This window comes from Acanthopagrus latus, chromosome 24 (assembly GCF_904848185.1).
Source record: "Acanthopagrus latus isolate v.2019 chromosome 24, fAcaLat1.1, whole genome shotgun sequence".
NCBI classification, from domain to species: Eukaryota; Metazoa; Chordata; class Actinopteri; order Spariformes; family Sparidae; genus Acanthopagrus; species Acanthopagrus latus.
The window spans coordinates 10,596,985-10,617,151 of record NC_051062.1 but is presented as its reverse complement, the minus strand read 5'-3'; the positions used below and the strand labels follow the sequence as shown (position 1 = coordinate 10,617,151).

At 42.3% G+C, this 20,167-nt stretch overlaps 1 protein-coding gene across 2 annotated transcripts in view; it reads left to right on the top strand.

Moving 5' to 3' along the window:
- Positions 1-20,167, top strand: part of LOC119015339 (fibronectin type III domain-containing protein 4-like) — a 52,172-nt gene that overhangs the window by 20,201 nt on the left and 11,804 nt on the right. Inside the window, exons 1-2 of one of the 2 annotated variants that reach the window (XM_037091162.1) lie at positions 6,733-7,561; positions 18,907-19,022. In XM_037091162.1, coding sequence (XP_036947057.1) covers positions 7,480-7,561; positions 18,907-19,022 — 198 coding nt within the window. In that variant the 5' untranslated portion in view covers positions 6,733-7,479. Of the gene's footprint in view, positions 1-6,732; positions 7,562-18,906; positions 19,023-20,167 lie in introns of those variants that run through there. The other variant, XM_037091163.1, reaches the window with a different exon arrangement.

Here is a 20,167-nt window from a genome sequence, read left to right as displayed (position 1 = left end):
ATTGATGGGGACTTTAGTGACTTTTCTAACACCACCAGCCAGTCAAAATGTTTATGTACAGGTATTCTCTGAAATATGTAAACATCTGAACAGGAAGTGCCTTTTTTCGTAACCATGGTTTGGTATAAGGAACTTTTGAAAGCTGCAATTTTTGGTAAATATCATGTTTTTCACTGTGATGTTGAAGCTGATGGGTTTTTGGAACAGGCTCTGCAAAAACACAAGACTGAAATGAAAATGTCTACCCTTTTCTAGACTAGAGAAGGATGTACTTGATCTAAAAAAAACAATGCAACGTTTACATTAATATTAAATGTCTATCTTAGTTTGATCAGTTTGAGTTCATAGTTGCAGGGAACTTGTTTTGTACAAAGCGTCTTCCATGACAAACAGAAAACAGCTTTGCACGTGCGCAGTAAATCACCATCAGTGTAGACTCGCCGCTGGAGGTTTTTAAAACCCATTTCACTCCCTTCTAATTGGTTTGGGATGGCACTTAGCGTGGCAGAGCCTCCACACGGACATGCAACCAAAGTGGAAGTGGTCGGGGAGATGGTGTGGGAGGTGGTATGAGAAAGGCCCCTCAGTCGTGTTCTCGATCCATCTGTATTTTATTTTTCTAAATGCACTCTTGGTGTAGAAGCTGTAATGTCCTCCAGTTTCCCCTTTTATGGATTATATCTTGTGGTGTGAGGGGGTGGAGGCTGTTTTAAGAAGCTGCTGATGCACTTGGATGAGTGCCTTTCATGTAAAATGCAGTGGCGTGTTACTTGGACATGAGCAATACTCAGAATAATCAGTCTCAGCCTTAAAAAACACATATCTGTTGATGAATGGTGCTTTTAAGTAATAAAATCATTATGATAAACAGTAAACGTAACCCATCAATTCACACTATTTTGATTCATTTAGTATTTTCTGCTGCGGGCTCATGCTGCTTGTGTGCATGTTGTAATCACTGCATCTCACTGTTTCTTTGTTTGGCTGTTAAATAATTTCTGTCCAGCTGCAGTTAGCACCACTGAGGCGGAACAATCCCTGAGTGACGATCGCTCTTGTTTTTAGAGCTTAATAAGGTTAAACAAGAGCCCAGACGAATCCCACTGTATGTCTGCATGGTGATGTGGTTTGGCCTCGTTTCACTGGGCCTGGAATGGATGTGTGTGTGTGTGTGTGTGTGTGTGTGTGTGTGTGTGTGTGTGTGTGTGTGTGTGTGTGTGTGTGTGTGTGTGTGTGTGTGTGTGTGCGTGCGTGTGTGTGTGTGCTCGGCTGGAGGAAGACATGATCTGAAGTTGGTTGACTCATAATCTTGGCGTTGCCATCGGACATGTGTGGTACTGTAGGCTGCTAGCTCCCCTTGGTGGAGAGAGTCGGTACACAAGTCCAGCAGTCCATCAGTTTCAGCCGTTAGAATCAATAAAAAGTGCAAATTATTGTCCGATCACGTGACAGAAAAAGACAGAGCCTGTATGAAAAATGTCAGATCCTGCATCAGACAATAATATCAATCCAACAATGAGATGTTCAAGCTTGGATTTTGAGCGAGACTTGAAATAAACACCAGAAAAATGAGTGCAGACTCAAATATCAAAGGCCAAATGCCAGCCTGAAATTAATCAAAGGACTTCCATTCATAATTTATTCTGCATTGTGTCTCATTCAAAGCAGCAGCCAACCTTAATCCTCTTCACTCTGCATCTCGACTTTGGGCATTTTTTCTTTTTTTTCACCACAGAGCAGAAACACATTAGCATACTGGAATAAACAAGAGGGAGAGAAGCGACACTTGATTTTTGCCAACAAGTCCTCCTGGGAGCGCGGAGAGAGAGGAAAGCTCATCAAGCTGAGCAGTAAAGTGGAACTTTAACAACAAAGCAACTGCAGCTGCGATAAACTTCCATGATTCTGTGGTAATGATCAGATTTTTCACGGCGGCAGGGAGAAAGTTGGAAAGTTATGTGGACGTTATAGGATGTTGTGCTTGTATGCTGCATACGAATACGAATTTGAGCTACTTTGCACAAGTATTTCCAACTTTATACTTCTACTCCACGACAATTATGGGGCAAATATTGTGTTTTCTACATCAGTCCAGCAGCTTTTTGTAACTTCTCAGATAGTTTTTCATAAACTTCGTGTCCCAGCCGAGTCTCCAGGATGTGATGTTAGCGGTCAACGTTTCTGCAAACCACAGACACGTCCTAGGTTATTATCCTGGTCATATTTCACATCGGGCAGTGGAGGGGATGGAGGTGGCATATCAGTGCTGCCAAACAACCATTCAAGTCAGTTTTAGTGGCATCGCAACCAGGTGGTTTTTAGTCCTAGGTTGTTTTTTTTGTTTTTTTATGGCGACCCAAATAGTCTTGATTTTCCCTGGAAGTCGCATGATCTCCATCCATGATTGTGGCGACCAAGACAGGTATTTTAATTCAGTTTTAATCAACTTATTTTGAGTGATTGAGCTTTAAATGCTCCCTCAGATTAGCAGGGGGACACATCATCACAAAGCTGAAAACAGGCATGTTTTCTGACTTTTGATAGATTCTCACTGGAAATGTGATAATCCTCTACAATATGGTGCACCGCTGTAGATTAAACCGACCAGCGGTATATAAAGTAGTTAACAAACAGTGCTTTCTCTCCCTGCAGTCCTCCTAAAATCACCCAAAACATCGCTCCATCCAGTCAAAATGAAAATCATTACTCAAGGTAACGTGATGTTCGACTTCCATCCTTTTTAACACTCCCGTCGATTTGTTGCTTGTTTTTTTTTTTTTTTCTATTTCCATCAAGGACATTCAGGTCCTGGGAGCACACGATGATTAGCAACAGAGTAGTTCTTCATTAAGAAGGCAGGAGAGGCAAATAAAAGTTTAGGTAGAATTTTTCTTTGCTTTATCGCTCGTGTCACAGCGATTTATGCACGAAAACTACTTGTTTAGGGTCCAGAAAATATCACATTGTGTCTTAAAGTCCCTGTTTTGGTCATCGGATTGAGATGGTCTGACTTCCTGTGAGAAATAGAAGGTTTTGGTCGCCACAAAAACGGCTTGAAATATCCACAGGTGCTGGCAACCTTCCCCTTGAATGCAGGATTTCCTCTGGCACTGGTGTATTTTCACGGTGTGCTACTGAGACTTTTACTTGAAGTGGAAACAGCTTTCACACTATGACCTTTCCAAGTTCTTTTTATTGTTTGTGCTGCAAAGACAACTGATTCAATTTCCGTTTTCCCTCAAAGCACCACCTTTTTATATCTGTTCTTACAGTCTCCCTGTTCTCGGCAACATCTGTCCCTCCTGCTCATGACTCAGCTCTTGCGGGGGGGATCCCGAGGCGTTCCCACACCAGATGCAATATTTGGACCCTGCAGCATGTTTCTTGATCTTCCCTGCGTTCATCTTCTCCCAGTTGGTCCAAATAATCGCCACAGGGAGGCGCCCTGAGCTGATGTCTCCACCAGCTCAACTGTTTCCAGTCAACAAAAGAAAAGACTGATTTTATGGCTGTGTAATTTATTTATTTCATAGATTTGTGACCCCGTAGACTTTTCAGAACTAAGCTGTAAAGCCTCTCAACTGCCTCTGTATTATTGGATTATTTCAGATATACTCACAGGTCGATCCTGCGTCTTTTACTGTCCATCAAAGGGATTTAAAGTGTGGAAGAAAAGCCCCTCTAAAGAAACTCCGATTCATTTTTGCAAGACAGTAAAACTCCTCAACTCACACTCAAACTCAAGCTGTGCCCCAATCCAGCGCTACTTATCCCAAGCTGTTTGTTTAAGATGTGTAGCTTGTTACAAAATTGGGCTTAAAGATCTCGTTGTGCATACTAATACATCTTGATTTCTGAGCGTGCTGCTGTCGGTGACTCCGGGCAGGACAAGCTGCTCACAGCTGCAAACGATTAAAACAGATGACAGGCGGTGCTGAAGATTCAATCTGTAGAGGAAGTGTCTTGTTTCATTTTGTGTGTAGTTGACAGTAACTGTAGAACCAGCAGCTCCAGAATATCTGAAATACTCAGTACAACTGGTGTCGTGGTCACACTCTGGCGACCCCAGGTGGCAGCAGTGTTATATTATTGCTTCATCCAAAGTCTGTACCACATAATAACTGTACAGATGCGCCCAAATATGTAGTTCTGATGTTTATACTATACTGTTTTTTGCAGATGATATATAATAATTAAACACCAAATGGCTTTATACCAACAGGAAAATAAACAACAGCTGCCAGTCATGTAAAACAAATGAGATGATTATAAGGAGAGTGACAGAAAATTCAGAACAAGACAAAAATAGAATAATAAAATAAACATAAAGATTATGAACACCTGTAACATTATCGCTTCTTCTCTCCCCTATTAACTCTCATAATCTCCAGATGGTGCGATCATAATAAAGGCACAAAACAATCCCCCAAAGATGATAACATGATAAAAATAATAACAATAATACATGAAATGCACATGTGGCGTCTGGTATTATACTTATAAATATAATTGCATAGTGTGATTGCACAGCATAAAGGATACAGCATACAGACTGACATGTATACAATAATATGTGATGTATGAAAGATAATTGCACACTTTAAATATGAATCATGTCTTTATAATCTAACATGTGTATATAATATGTGTGTATTTATGGTGAGTGTGTGCCTGATAATTGGTTTGCAGTCATGGATTCAGCTTTTCCAAACTTTTCAGGAGTCTGAAGGACTTTTTATCCTCCCTCCACAGGCGAAATGGTAATCTGCACACTCGTGAAACCTTTAATGTCTCTTTAGAGTTTCGTGAAGGCCTGGAGGGAGATTCATCGATCACTTTTTCAGGGTGGAGCGCTCGTTAGCAGCTTTTTAGTACTTATATTTTTAACATGTGATGGTTTGTTTACAGACAACGTTTCCTGACAAAATCCATACAGACGTCAGACTCTCATCTGACAAGGATGAAGGTTTTTTATTGTTGCAGTTTCACGAAATAAAACAAGTGTACTTCCACCATGAGAATCTTGCTTCTTCTGTCTCAGCCCCCTTTGAAGCCTTCTGAGACGTTTGATGCCATCTGATCCCAGAAAAATCGAAAGTATAAACTCAAGCGGCGTTTGATCCTGAATCAATATGCCACGTCAGGAACGTCAAACTGTGTGACTTTGCGGTGGAATAACTGGTGCGCTGCTAAAAATGGGTGAAATAAATCAGAGTCTCAATTGAAAAAAAAAAAAAGCTTCAGGTAAAGATTAATGACGTGTGAAAGCTGTCACCGCTGCCCCACTGGGTTTGAACAGGGACTTTTATTAAACAGCAGGTATTTTATTTTGACACCATATCTGGGACAAATGCCAGTTCACACCACAGAAAAGGCTTTGCAGAAGGTCGGGAGCCATGTCCTTTGTTTATGGAGTCAATCTTACAAGTAAGGTCAATATGCTCCGTCCCCTATTTTATAGAAGTGTGAGTGCCAAAGCTTGTGAGAAAAAAACAGAACGAGCAGAAAATAATAAGCTCTCTTTCGCTTTATAATGAAAATCTATAACCCCACCTTGTTATGTCACTCTGGGGAACCATTTTACCTGTTTTTTATTGCAGCTTTTCTCCAATTACAGTTCCAGGCTCATAATACTTCAGCGGATCTTTTACAATAATGATACAGGGATTTATTGGTGGTATTATCGCGCATCAATACAGCATTTACAGTGTCTCTCCTCTCAGCTAAGTTTACCTTGTTTGTCTCCTGTGGATGTTTCGTGTGGAAGTTTGTAACTGCAAGTGTTAAGAAAGGAAACGAGACCCTACAAGTCGTCATGACTCAAAATAACAACCCAGTATCACAAAATTATGATGGAGGGAACCATTATATCGCCAAAGTCTCCAACTATTTTGCGATAGTAATCATTATTTTGTAGTACTGGGTCATTCTTTCGAGATACTTTGTCATTATTTAGAAAAAAACTAAGTCAGTATTTCAGGATAGTAATTATTTTGAGATATTGAGTTGTTACTTCTGGATGCTAAGTCATTTTTTTGAAGATACTGAGTCAGATTTAGACAGACTACATTTTTTTTTTTCCAAGATGGTAAGTCATTATTTCGAGTTACTACGTCATGCTTCAGAGATACTACGTCATTATTTCGAGTTACTAGTCATTCTTCAGTGATACTAAGTCATTCTGATGACTTTCTTGATGTTTTCAGAGCAGACCAATGAATTATTATAATTAGCAGATAACTCTCTAATGACAATAATCATTATTTGTAGGCATATATATAAATAAAATAGTTGAAAATTAGCTCCATTTCAACTGTAAGCATAGAATCCTGTTGTTGTTAAAACATGAGCCAGAATCTATTGAAGGGATGATACAATAATATAGCAGCTACAGGGAACATTCAACTGCACTTTAATACTTTAAGTACATTTTCCGGATTGCACCTTTACTTACACTCTCTGACTGGTTTGGATGTTTCCTCCTCTGAGAAACGATATTACACATTTTCCAAGGTCAAAAAGAACATTAACTCTCAGTTTACGCTTCGTGGGTTTTCATGATGATTTCATTGTGTGTGATACGATTATTACACTCCAGTCCTGTCAAGGTGAGTCTTGGTAATCCGATCGCGTAATCAACAGTTTATTACTGACTGCGTGCAGGTGATGAAATGCGCCCCCCTCCCTCCATCCTTCCTCCTCCTCCTCCTCCTCCTCCTCCTCCATCCTCTGTGTAGTGACAGCAGGCTTTGAACGTCAGTCTCGGCGCTGAGAGGAGCAGCGTGCAGCTCTCCAGTGTTTATGAGTGGCTGGCTGGCTGGAGGAGTTACCACGAAGCTCCTGCAGACAGACATTTTCTCCTCCTCCGGGCTCCCCATAATCTGCCAGATTAATCCGGCGGACCACCTTTGCGCTCCGAGCCTCCTTCGTGCGCCTAATCATCACCCTATTGTCTTCTTCTTTCTGTCTTTTTATTTATTTAAATCCTCGGCCAACGCACGATTTCTGCTTCTTTTTCTTCGCTGACATGACAGCCGACCTGCCTCGGGGCTGTCCGCGCTGCTGAACCTCCACCTGCCGGGCGGATTTAAGCGTCTCCAGCCGCCGGCCATGACGCAAAATTGAGCCCGCAGGGAGGACAGGGAGGGAACTACCTGTTAGCTTCTCCAGAGGGCTGCGGGATTATGCTGCGCGTCCACGAGAAGTGTCCTTCATTCATTCAGCCCCTGTGAATCCGCAGCTGCATACCTACTGACCTACTTTGCGCAAATTGGGGAATAAAAAAAAAAAAGAGCAGCGACGCAGCGCAGAGATGAGGATGGAGATGATGTGGAGGCAGTGGTGACCCTGCAGGTGTGGAGGGGGGAAACTTCCAGTGAGCCACAGGGGAGTTAAAGAGGACACAAAAGGGGGGAGGAAGGAGAGGTGAAGCTGAAGAGCCAGAGGTGTGTGCGCCTGAGCCCGGAGACGGAGGAGGTTATGACCGCGTCTCCTCACCTGGACCCCGGGCTGCTGCTGCTGCTGCTGGCCTGCTGGCAAACACCGGGGATGGTCGGAGCGAGTGAGTCTGTTGACTGTTTGTGTTTGTCAGTGTCTGTGTTCATGGCAGAGTGGAGTCCAGAGTGACTTTCCAGCTGCTGCGATCCGACAATGACGAGAATCTGCGCGATAAACATTGTCTTTAAAGGCAACATGAGCACACATTCAAAACTGCATAAGAAAAATGCACGATTTAGGTAGTCAAAGAAGTAAACCAGACAATTATTGGTATGAACTTCTGTTAAATGTTTTTAGTTTGTCTTTTCAACCAAAACTACATCAGAATAATTAATGTTTATCTAATTAAAATGGCAGACGAGACAGTCACCAGTAACATCTGTGTTAATGTAACGATATCACATCAAAGTTCAGTCCAGAATGACTGTCAGGGTCCAAACAGAGGATGTAATTCAGATAATGATTCGACGGTACACGTTTCCTAGACGCTTGACTGACGTTCAGTACCGACGTATTTCTTTTTACTAAAAGCAAATTCAACAAACAGGCTGAATCAAACAGAAGCACACATTCAAAACTACATAAGAAAAACACAACATTTATCTCGCATCGCATCAAAGTGAGGTTCAGGTGACTTTCCAGGTGTGAACAGCTGCAAGGATTTTGCCCACATGCCAGCCTTCATTAGAAAAACGCAACATTTATCCAGTCAGATCAGCAAACGAGAAAATGAACGATGGAATATCTGTGTTGCACGTGTTTTTCTTTGACGTTTCACCCGCCTCTCAAAAAAGAACAAACATAAGATGATTGATGAGAAGTGGTACAATCATTTCAGAGCAGAAATGAGTCAATAAAATGCTGTAATGACAATATGATTATAGGACAGAGAGGTCAGGTGATCACTCAGGTGTTTTATGTGGTGATAACATCCTGTAAATCTTACCAAGGTGACCTTTTTCTTTACATAACATGAATGTTTTTCATGTTTTTCTTCTAGTTTTCCTGTATTTTTGATCAAGTAGGGGAATCATCTTCAATTTCAGTGTTCACAGTGCTCGTCTTTTTCCTCCCATATGGTTTTGTCTTGTTTTCATCTTCAGAACACATTTTTCTCAGTACACATGGAAGAAAAACTGTAACAACATACTGCTTCTGTACAAAAATGGCTGAAATGATTGTTGTTTTCTCTGCTCTCGCTGCAAACATCTCTTTTTATCTTTGTTCTGTCTCTCTGCATTGATTCATTTAACCTGCTGGTGGTCCAGTCGGTGCACGCCGGCGCTGTGCAGCCAAACATGACTCAATTCTAGATAACTTTATTTGAAATCCAGGTGGGGATCCCGACGTTTCCAAAGTACAAAATATGTCAAGCTGAAATCTTTATGAAACGTCCAAAAACACACCCTCAGGTCTTGGATTGAACATTTGACTCAGTGTAAATGTCACGTAGCTACAATAAAGAGTCAGAATGAGATGATGCGATGCTTTTTAACAACCTCGGAGCGACTTAAGGGGGAACAGAGGGGTCAAATTGGACGTTGAGGGGCTAAAAACTCGTAAAGACGGGTTCAAGTGCACAGCAGCAGCACAGCTTTGCATCAACATGTTGCTCTGTCTGCGTGACTTTAAGTGAGTGGAGGGCTGTACCCTGTTTACGCCTTATATTTCAACTAGACAAACAGCTGTAGTAAAACTGTCAAAACCTTAATTGAATGTCTATCAGGGGATTGGGGGATTTCACAGCAATCTCTCTCTCTTGCTCTCTGGCCTGTTTAATTAGCTGCAGGAGGAATTCAGCAGCACTTAAATCATCCGGACCGCCCGGTCAGATCCCCGACTCTCGTCGTCTCGATACAAAATCACAACCTTTGGCAAAACCGAAGCCACGTGCGTCTGCTTGGCCGATCACCAAGAGGCGGCTAATCTGCGTTTACGAGGCTCCGATCGATGGAGCGAGGCTCTTATATTTCTCCACGTGGCCTCCACCTTGTCGGGCTCGTGACATAACATCACATCTCTACCCGAGCTCATTAACCAGGCGGCAAGCTGCTGCTGCTGCGCTTCGCCTGGGGTTTAAGTGGGGATTTCCGTTCATGAAAAGCAACCATGAAGGCCTCTCTTGTTAAGCATTAGCATTAGTTAAAATCACTAGAAAATGTTGCCAAAGGCAAGACGAGCAGATTTGAGTAAACACATCTGACTCTACAAGATCTTTATTTATTTAAAGAAACTGTGTTTTTTTCTAATAAGAACAAGGATTATTCAGCCTTACGTACTGCAGGACAAAACTGAAACAACTCCAAATTTTGAATAATGTATGACCTCCAGTTGGACCTCCACCGCTGAGGTCCATTTAATAGCTGCTCTGGAGCTTCCAGTTGTCTGGAAGAAACCTAATCACTGGAATATATCGTGCCAGTGTACTGCAAAATATGGAGATGTTGAGACTTTTTTGTTCATTTTGAAACTTTGGATTTTGTAGGTAACGTCACGTAGATCCTGATTATACACAGCTGGAAATTCTTGCGTAGTTGGTGGAAAACTAACCACTCTGCCACTAACATGAATGAAAAATGTCCCAAAGTCTCGTCACAACTGTCTGATTTTGTCTGAAATGTCCCACCTTCTCTTTCCCTTTTGAAGAGATTTCTTGGTTAGTTTGTCCTTATCCAAATTGACGGTCTGAGGACAGAGGGTGTTGTACGCTTTCCAGATCGTTAATCCCCCCGAGGCAACTCTTAAGATGTGATATTTGGCTTGATAAATAAAACTGACTTGACTTGACAAGACAGATTTCCATCAGACCCGTTTGGACTCTGGGTTGTGTTTTTTTGCCGTGTTGCGTCTGGCTGCTCCCAGAGGAAAGCCTTGGAACGAAATGAAAAGCTGTTCATTTTCAGACCAAGAAGTCTACACGGGCTTTTTGGAAAAAAGCAGCTCAAAGAAAAGGAAGCCGAACATTTGCAGCACGTAGGGGGGGATAAAAATGCACCAACTGTGGCCACAGGAGGTCTTTATTTAAAAGGTGCAGGGCAAAGTGCTGCTTTATTCATGCAGGGGAGGCTCTCCTCCTGCTCTGCTTCACATCACCGCTGTGCTCCGTGTTGATTGTCTGTATTTATTCTCTTTGCTCGCTCTGATTTTCTCCGGCAACCTGACGATTTGAGTGATCCCTGTGTCCCTGGTTCCTGAGGTTTCTTTCTACCTGGGCTGTTTCAGTTTTGCAGCATCGCTTCCCTGCTGCTGATCAGAGAGCCAGCAGAACTCACTTTGATAGGTTCTGGTGGGACGTGACTGAACTCGACTGGCCGGGGGCAAATTAAAATTCTCTGCTAATTGCTGACATTTGGGTCAAGTTCAAAGATGTTGTTTCATCATGTGGTCGTTAATCAGAAAGCGATACGCAACTTTCAGCTGACTCTTGTGAAGTTACACAAAGATTAAACCCTTATCTCTCATGTCCTGTCTCACCTTTATATCCTTACATAACACATCCACTTATATTCACCATTTCTTGTTGGAAAATCATTTAAACGACCCACAGAGACTGCAAAGAGATGTAAAATAACTTTTAGAAATGACATAAAATGGCCTAGACAAGACACAAATCCACTGCAAAGAGAGACAAGACAGCTAGAAGGCAGACACAATTACGACACAGAGATGCAAAACGACCACAAACAGACACTAAACAACTACTGAAGAGAAGGAATGACGGCAAAGAGGGACTAAACCACCACAAAGTAGCAGTGCAACTACAAAGACACACAAAACGACCACAAAGAGACATCCAACAGATCACACAAGACTTGGCAGTAACAGAGAAAGTCAAAGCAACAACAGAGACAAACAAAACAGCTACAAAGAGACAGAATGACAGAAGCAAGAGACAGAACAACCACAAAGAGAAGCAACAACAACTGCTGAGTTAACAAATCGTCCTCAGAAGGCAAAATGACCACAAAGAGACAGAAAGACCACAGTGAGAGACAAAACGACAACAAAGACACACAGAACAACTACAAATATACGCAAAATGACCAAAAAAGACACAAAATTACCTCAAAAAGGCACAAAATGACTACACAAGATACAACACAACCCCAAGACATGCAAAACAGCTACAAAGAGACAGGACGACCAAAACAAGAGACAAAACAACCACAAAGAGACACATAACAACTGCTGAGTGCCATAAAAGGCAGAAAATTACCCTTAAATAGAGGCAAAACGACCACAAAAAGACACTTAACGACTAAAGAGACAGATAACAACAAAAAGACACAAACTGTCTTAACAAGAGACAGAACATGCAAAACAACGACAAAACTGTTCTGATTGCAAATCTTCCAGGTGTCTTTGATTCTTTCACGTCTCTTGTGTCCAGGTGGTCACTGTCTCATCACCCGCCCTGATCAAACTGTATCTTCATCATCACCCTCGAGCACGTGCACACCCACACATGCACCGACAACCGTCCATCCATCACAGAGAGTGCCGGGGAGCCATTAGCCAGATTAGGCTGTCTGCGTCTATCAGCAAACTGTTACTCCGCTGTGATTTACAGTCGACTGTCCGGGCCAGGTCGTACGTCACAGGCGACTCTACTCCAGGAGAGACCATGTAAACAACAACCGTCACGAGGCTTCTTGTTGTTGTTGTTGTTGTTGTTGTTGTTGTTGTTGTTGCTGTGATGGGCTGCAGAGGAACACGGGGTTGGATTTGACAAGACACGTACATTCGGTGAAAGCTTCTGTCCGTCTCAAGGCACAACAAATGAGCTGAGCATTGTGTGGACGGATCAAGCCTCTGTGTGTGTGTGTGTGTGTGTGTGTGTGTGTGTGTGTGTGTGTGTGTGTGTGTTATTCTGAACTTCTGAGGCTTAAGTAAGGACAGCAATATGAGAGAAATCCTCAGTAAACACATCCTGACTGTCCCTCTTCTTCGGAGAATTAATTTACTTATTTCATGTTTGTGCTGCAGCCAGGATTAGGATTAGTGGGTTGGTTTTTTTTTTTGTTTTTTTTTTTTTGTTTTTTTTTCAGTTCTGCAGCCGTAGCAAGATTAGTTAATTTGTTCCGAGCTCCGGTCCTTTTTTTTTTTTTCAGGAATTTTCCAGATAAGAGTCCTTGACAACTTGAAACGGGATTATAAAAAAGACAAATCCCAGCAGAGAGAATCGCACTATTACACTGATGACGGTAATTTTGTTCAGTCTGTCAGTTGGACCACCACTTTGGACTGAAATATCTCGACAACAGTTCGAGAGATTTCGACCAAATTTTGTGCAGACGTTCATGTTCCCCAGAGGATGATTCTCTCTGACTTCTGTCATCCCCTGATGTTTCATCTAGAAGAAAGAGCAGGCCAGATTTTTTAGTTATCTTTTGAGGTAAGTCAACATCTTTTAGATTGGTTGGACTCAGGCATTCATGGTTTGTAGGAAGTGAATCCCGACGACTTTGACGGTCCCCATGAGTTTGACATTCCTGGTCTTTAGAAGAATTAAATGGACAAATATTGGTTGGTTTTTCTTGTTGTTTGCTGGTTGGTTGGTTGTTTTGTTCATTTAAAAAAAATGAGTCTGGACTGGCAAATCAAAATAGCCACATTAAAATATATTTTTTGTGAATTTATTGATAATCGATATACAGTAAATCCTCACTCGGCGTGCACAGGTTATTATAATGTGAGTTACGGAGTAAATCTATGATTTGTAACATTTAGTGTGTATTGATAGTATGTAATGTTTATCATCATCCAGTGACTTCATATAGAAAATTAATGACTTGAAAGTGGCTAAAGTTTCTGAGATATTAATAAAAATATGAATGGGCATGAATTAATAAGTTGGACAAATGAGCCTGAAACATGAAGGACAAACAAGGACATGTAAGGATTGTGTGTGTGTGTGTGTGTGTGTGTGTGTGTGTGTGTGTGTGTGTGTGTGTGTGTGTGTGTGTGCGCGTGTGCATGCGCGCTCTTACATGCACCTGAACTGCTATATTTCATCATTTAATCAATACCCACACTCTCCTCCTCCTCATTCTCCCTGTTTTCCCTCCACCCTCTCTCCATCTCTTCTTCTACCATCCCTCCAGCATTGATCTTCTCCTCCTCCCCCTCCTTCCATCCATCTCACTTTGCCCTTCATGTGTCTTTTCCTCTCACAACCGAAAAAGATTGAGGAAATTCACTCGCCACCTCCTGATATCTGGCCGAGATAATTGCGCTCCCTCCATCCTTCATTTCTCTGTCATATTCCTGTCGTCTCTCATCCCGTCGTCCTCTCATCTCCGCTGTTTTTTGCTCTCTCATCTCCATCTCTTTCCCTTCTGTCTTCCTGACTCTGTCTAAGCCTCCCCTCTCATCTCCTCTCCCGGTGTGTATAATGTAATTGCAGAAGTCTATTCTCCGTGTGTGCGCTCCGTCGCAGCGCTGGCAGATGAAAGCGGTTGGGATTTAGCAGCCGTAACGTGATGGGAGTTCGGGGGGGGATCTTGGCTGTCATTGGCAGAGACAAGGGAACACGGTTTTGAATGTGTTTTCCTCTGTGGAGTGTGTGTGTGTGTGTGTGCGTGTGTGTGTGAGTGTGTAGGAGGAGGATGGGATTTTCTGCCCGTTTTTATTATGTGTACACATGTTTGTTTTCTTGAATATCCTCAATTCTCTTGAAAGAAAAAGTCCTGTGGTCTAATTTTTTTACTACGCGGTATTGCCAAAAGTATGTGGACACGCACATGTAGACAATCCTTCAGACAGGATCCAGTCTCATTTCCATAAAGACGTTTTCCTGCTAAACTTGACTGAACTGCACAGACCTGACACGACCTCTACCTCATCCAACACAGGAAAATTGGCTGTGAGGAAGATCTTATCACGCAGCATTATCGACCGTCCTAACAGGACAAGAATGCAAATGATTTTTTGTGTTGTGCGAGCAGGTGCTCGGGTCAAAAACAGCCCAGTGTTAAAGAAAAATGAATCAGTCCCTTTGTCGTTGTGGAGTCAGGACATATCTCTTTCAGTGTGGCATTATGCAAGTGAAAGCGACGGGGCTCTTCACCATTTAGGCCCCCTGGGGTTGTGCCTGCAGGGACCATGACACCAGATAAACAGCAGCGTTACAGTGTTTGTTCATTCAGCCGCAGGACAACGTGTCTACTCTCTAGTTTTGAGTCTTCTTCAACACGGCGTGATGCTCATTTTGTAAATTAATGTCACATTTAGAGTAAAATAGATGATAAAAACGGGGGAATTAATTGGTGGGTGTGTCCATGTTGTGATTGCTCCACCCTCTTGTCCAAATATGGTCACCTCTGACTTAATAAATCCAAGATGGCGATTGCCGCAGTGCCCAAACTCGAGGCTTCAAAACAGTGGTGGTTGGACGTTCACCTCACTTTGTGCATCTAGTCGCATCTTCCAGCAACGGTGCTTGCAAATTATGCAGCTAAAGTTCCCAAAGAGCGCAAAATGTTTTAACGTTAAATGTTGTCATCACATATGTCTTGATCACGGAAGAGTGGAGCAACATGTTAAATCCTGTGGTTTTAGAATAAGGTGTGGGTGTCCACATGATTCTGGCCATTTATTGCAGAGCGTTATCTCATTAAAATGCAGCTACTAACGCTGAATTTTGAGTCAGCAGCGTGTTTCTAAAGCCACCGTTTAGCAGAGATGTTTAATAATTATACAGAGAGGAATTTATCACAGAACAGCCGCAGTGGCCAATTTCTACACCCACACTATGAGGAAATAGACCAGAATGCATTGCAGCTGCAGGACATCTCAGCTACAAATGCAGCTTTTTTTTCAACTGGGGAGAAAAAAAAAAAAAAAACTCCCACTTTCTTGCTCTCGCCACGCTTCCATTCAATCCACCTACACATGCTGAGTGCAACAGGTTCATAATCCTTCCCTGTGTGCTGTCACTGGGAATTCTGGGACATGTAGGAAGGCACTCTCTCACAGATAACAGTGTTCTTTTAATGACTCTGGAGCAGGTTTTTTTTTGGCAGGCAGGCAGGCCAGCGTGTCCTGCAGGGAGCGGAGGAAGGCTGCTCTGTATAATGAGCTGTGGTTAGCTTGTTAGCCTGAGATAGGGCTTGACATTCACGGTCATACTCCACAGAGCCTCACTGGATGCTTACTGCTTATTTGAAATCACACTGAATCATTTTTTTTTGTCTGCTGCCGAATGTTTGGAGAGTTTGTGTCAGCACTGGAAATATTTGCAGTTTTCGTTGTTTTTACAGGAAAAGGGAGAGGATGTTGTTGTCTTTATTCTTTTTGTTGTCGCTGCTCTAATCAAGGTGGCATTGTGTTTTCGAGTGCTTCATACACAGACAACATCAGGCTGAGGAACAACACTATGAAGCTGTGGCATTTCTGGTTAAATTTAATCAAGGAAAGAGAAAAGAAAGACTGTAGAGAAGCTCTTCTAATCTAAAAACAAACATCTGCTTCAATTAGAAAAATGAAATACAGTTAATTTATTGGCTGAGGAGGCGAGTCATATATTCTGTTTTGAAAAAGTTTAGTTGGACCTTTATTTTAATTTAGGGGTTTTGCTGATATAGGGGGTTGTGACCTGTAGTATCCCCAGTAAACACATCAGCCTCTTCAGCCGTCGCAGTCCCTCCTGACTGGACGTCGATTGCTCATTTTGGGTTATCGGTACTCCTCCTCCTGTCGAAGAGGTTGGTTTGTTTACTGGGGAAACAACCACAGCAGCAACACATTCACACCAGCGTTGCATAAATGGTCATAATGGCGTCACTCCAAACAAGTCCACCACTGGGCTAAAGCAACCGATACGTGGTTCTAATTGTTATCTAAAGGCGAGAGTGACTCATTAATCCAAGTCTCAAGCAAATCAAGTCAAGTTGCAAGTCGTCGAGAGAATAACTTGAGTTGACTCCAGTCCAAGTCACAATAACTTCCATATCTCTGGATGAAAGTAATGGATAACAGTTGAAATTGTTATAAAAGTACCAGTAATGCAGGTGTCTTAAATCAGCAGCAGCAGGCTCCATGAGGGTTTGTTGAAAAGGGGTGAAAAAATAAAAGCCCTCTTCATCAACGTTGTCAGGCAACTGCTGCCATGGGAGACACACAGAGAGGTCTGCAGCTTTGACATTTTCAGTCTCCGCCATTATACCAAAAAAAAAAAAAACAGCTCCGTCATCTTCTGAAAAAATGATCAGATAAGCACAATAGCTGCAGTGTCATTATTGTTCCCGACTCCTCACAAAAGACGTGAAGAGAATTTAAATCTCACTTTGACTTTATGATGCTGAAACACAGAACCTCGACATTTTAAGTTTTAGCCTTGATGCCCTAATTGGCTGCTGTGGAGGCTGCTGCTCCCGTCTGATGGAGGGTGGATTTTTTTTTTCATATATATATAAAAACCCTGTGCACACGTGGAAACACACAAAACACACAAGGACACGCACTCTGCAGCAGGGCACATATTAATGGCTTTCAGCAGCAGCCAGAGAAATAGATGAGCAATGTGGAGGGCTATTCTTGTCCTGCACTAAAAGAAGAAGAAGAAGAAGAAGAAGAAGAAGAAGAAGAAGAAGAAGAAGAAGTTGGGGTGGATGGACTCAAGTCATCAATATGAGCTCCTGACTCGCAGTAAAAAGCCAGTTATTGATTCCATCACATGTTGTATCATCAATACACGAGGCGAGTCGTGGACGGATGCTCGCCGCTCTTTTCTTCTCGTTTCTTTCTTTAAGTCTTAATATTTCTGTCCTTTTGTCACATTTTTACTTTTTTGAACCTTTAATTTTGAATCTTTCTGCCCTGCTGTCTCAGATTAACGTGTTCTGGTCTCGTTTTGTGGTTATTTTTGTGTTTTCTTTCTTTTTTGCTGTCTTTCTGTCACGTTTTATCCATCTTGAGCTCTTAATGTCTTCGTTTTGGGTTTTTTTTACTCTGTCTCATTTTGTCTTTTTTGGCTCATTTCAGCTGTTTTCGTCTTTGTTTTTGTCTCTTTCTATTTATCATTCTGACTCGTTTCATCTGTTTCTTTCATTTAATTTTTTCCTTTATTTGGTTTCCAAGGTTTTTTTTTGTTGTTCTGACTCATACAATCTTTTCTTTTTCTTAGTTTCTCTCATTTTTCTTCCATCTTTTTTCACTTTTTGTTATTTATGTTTCCTGTCTTTTATCACATCTCTTAGCTGCATTTTATGCCTTTTTATATTTTTTTATATCTGCCTTTTTTTGTCTCTTCTCTCATTCTTGCCATCTTTCTTTTCTCTCCAATCATTTTTATTTTATATCTTCCAGTTTTTCTCGTCTCCTGCGACCCTTATCTCTTCACCTTCCGCTTCTCTCTCTCCGTCTCTTCTTCCCTCACACTTCAAGTTGTTGTTCTCATAGAAAAAGAAAAACAAAGGAAATAGTTTCCTCTCTTGTTTCCCTCCCTCTCAGCGGAGGTCACTGCCTTCACTGATGATTGAGTGACAAAGAGAATCTCACACTCTCAGCGAACACCTCACATTTCCAATCCATTTTGATCTGCCTCCAGAGAATCGTTCCCCCGAGCCTCGCAGTGAGTGGATACAGTATGTGTCCTCTCGCATGATCATACATTTACATTTCGGCCGTTAAGCTGACACTTTAATCCTCAGCGCCTCACGCTGACACAGAGCGGAGGGGAAAGTCGTCCTCACCGGCGTCCTGCTCAAGGACACTCGGACCGACGATTGATGGACAAACACACGTGTGGACGCCATGATGGAGCGATGTTTGTGATCAGGACATCCGACTAAGCTCTCCGCATTAAACTACATGAGCAACAAGTGACATGGAAAGAGGAACATGTTCAATACAGAATAACAAAGAAGAGAAAAGTGGTTCAACTTGTTAAAACACTCATTAGGGGAGGCCAGCGGGCTGATTGCATTATTCATGTAACCATATTCATCTTTAATGTATTAACTGTGCTGAGGGGGACGAAAGGTAGAAACCTGGTATGATTTTCTTTGGAGATGTAACTCGTTTTGATTTGCCTTCAGGGTCACAACAATGTTTCTTTATTCCTTTAGTCACTTGAAAAGTAGTTTTCTCATCCTTTTATTTCTGTTCCGTTGTACGCAGAAAGACCATGCGGCCAAAAGTATGTGGACACCCTTGTTTGAGAGCTCCTCTAATGCTTTTTCCACCTGTGTCCGCATACTTTGGGCCATTTCAAACAAATGATCTGACAGTGGAGAAGAGGAGCAGAACGTTTAAGGTGTCCACTTACTTTTGGCCACATTGTGTACTGTTTTTAAACGCTCCTCTCCGAACTGTGTCCTGCGTGTTACACTCTGTCCCTGACAAGTAATTCTGTGTGTGTGTGTGTGTGTGTGTGTGTGTGTGTGTGTGTGTGTGTGTGTTCATCAGCTGTGCCAGCAGCCCCGGTGAACGTGTCTGTGACCCAGCTGAGGGCGCATTCGGCCATGGTGACCTGGAACGTCCCTCAGGGAGACACTGTCATTGGATACGCCATCTCACAGCAGGTACAGTGAAGCAGTCTGGTCTTATCACTATATATATATATATGTGTGTCTGTGCGTGTGTGTGCGTGTGTGTGTGAATATTAACTGTGAGCACGCCAAATGAGCTCAAAGATCGATTTTTCTTAAGTGCTTTAATCCTCAAAAAAGCTTGAAAGATAATTTGTCCGCTCGCTCATTAAGCTCAGTCAATCTGCCTGGCGTCACATTTCCCCTGATCTCACCCTTTCTCCCCTCTGCACGCTCGTTTGGTTACAGGCCAATTAATTTTGCAGAGATACAAAATTGAAGGGGCTTAAATTACGAACCCGATGTCCAGATGGATCGCTGCCATGCTCAGGGCAAGAAAACAGCTTTTCCCAACTTGGATTATGTATTTTTTGTGAACGTCTTCATCTCTTGAGGAGCGCGTAGTTTCTTCAGTAGTTTTTAAAGCGCTGCGTCATTCATGAGTTGACGGTCAGCATTCTGCCCGAAGACACTGACTCACTGACGGGGTGTCTCCTGTAAAAAAACAAAACAAACTTTGGATCCGTCGGGAGGATCTGCTCGTAAAAACTCTCCCTTGTTGAAAGGCTTGTTAATGTCAAGAGTGGCTGCTGGTTGACAAAAGGTACTTTTAGAGGTAATGATAAAAAACAATCTCCTGATTACAAAAGTGTCCGGCCAAAACAAGCCCTGAAAGTGTCCAACTGGGAAAAACAGGCAAATATTGTTAATGAAATGAAATGTATAGTTTGAGAATGGTGTGTTTTTTGGGGGGTTATTTTTGGTCGGACGTTCACCTGTCCCTTCACTGAGCTTAAACATTTCATCTTTTACACGAAAGTTTGACTCATATACATTCACAAAAAAAAGCCTTGGTTGCATTTCAGTCTTCACTTCAGTCTATCAGCTTAAGGTTTACATCTCTGCTCACTTGCTATCTGGTTTTCACACAATCTCACTTGCACATAGTGTTGAGATGTTTCTCACTCAACATGTGTAGCCTGTAGTATATATTTCTGATCCAAGGGTTCTGTTCTCCAGAATGATTTGCACTCAATTTTTCAGTCCACCTTGGGAATAACGAGACGTGTCACAGTCAATTCCGCTCACATTTTGTCCGTCTCACATCCACCAGGCTGCTCACTCAGCTTGGTTCATTC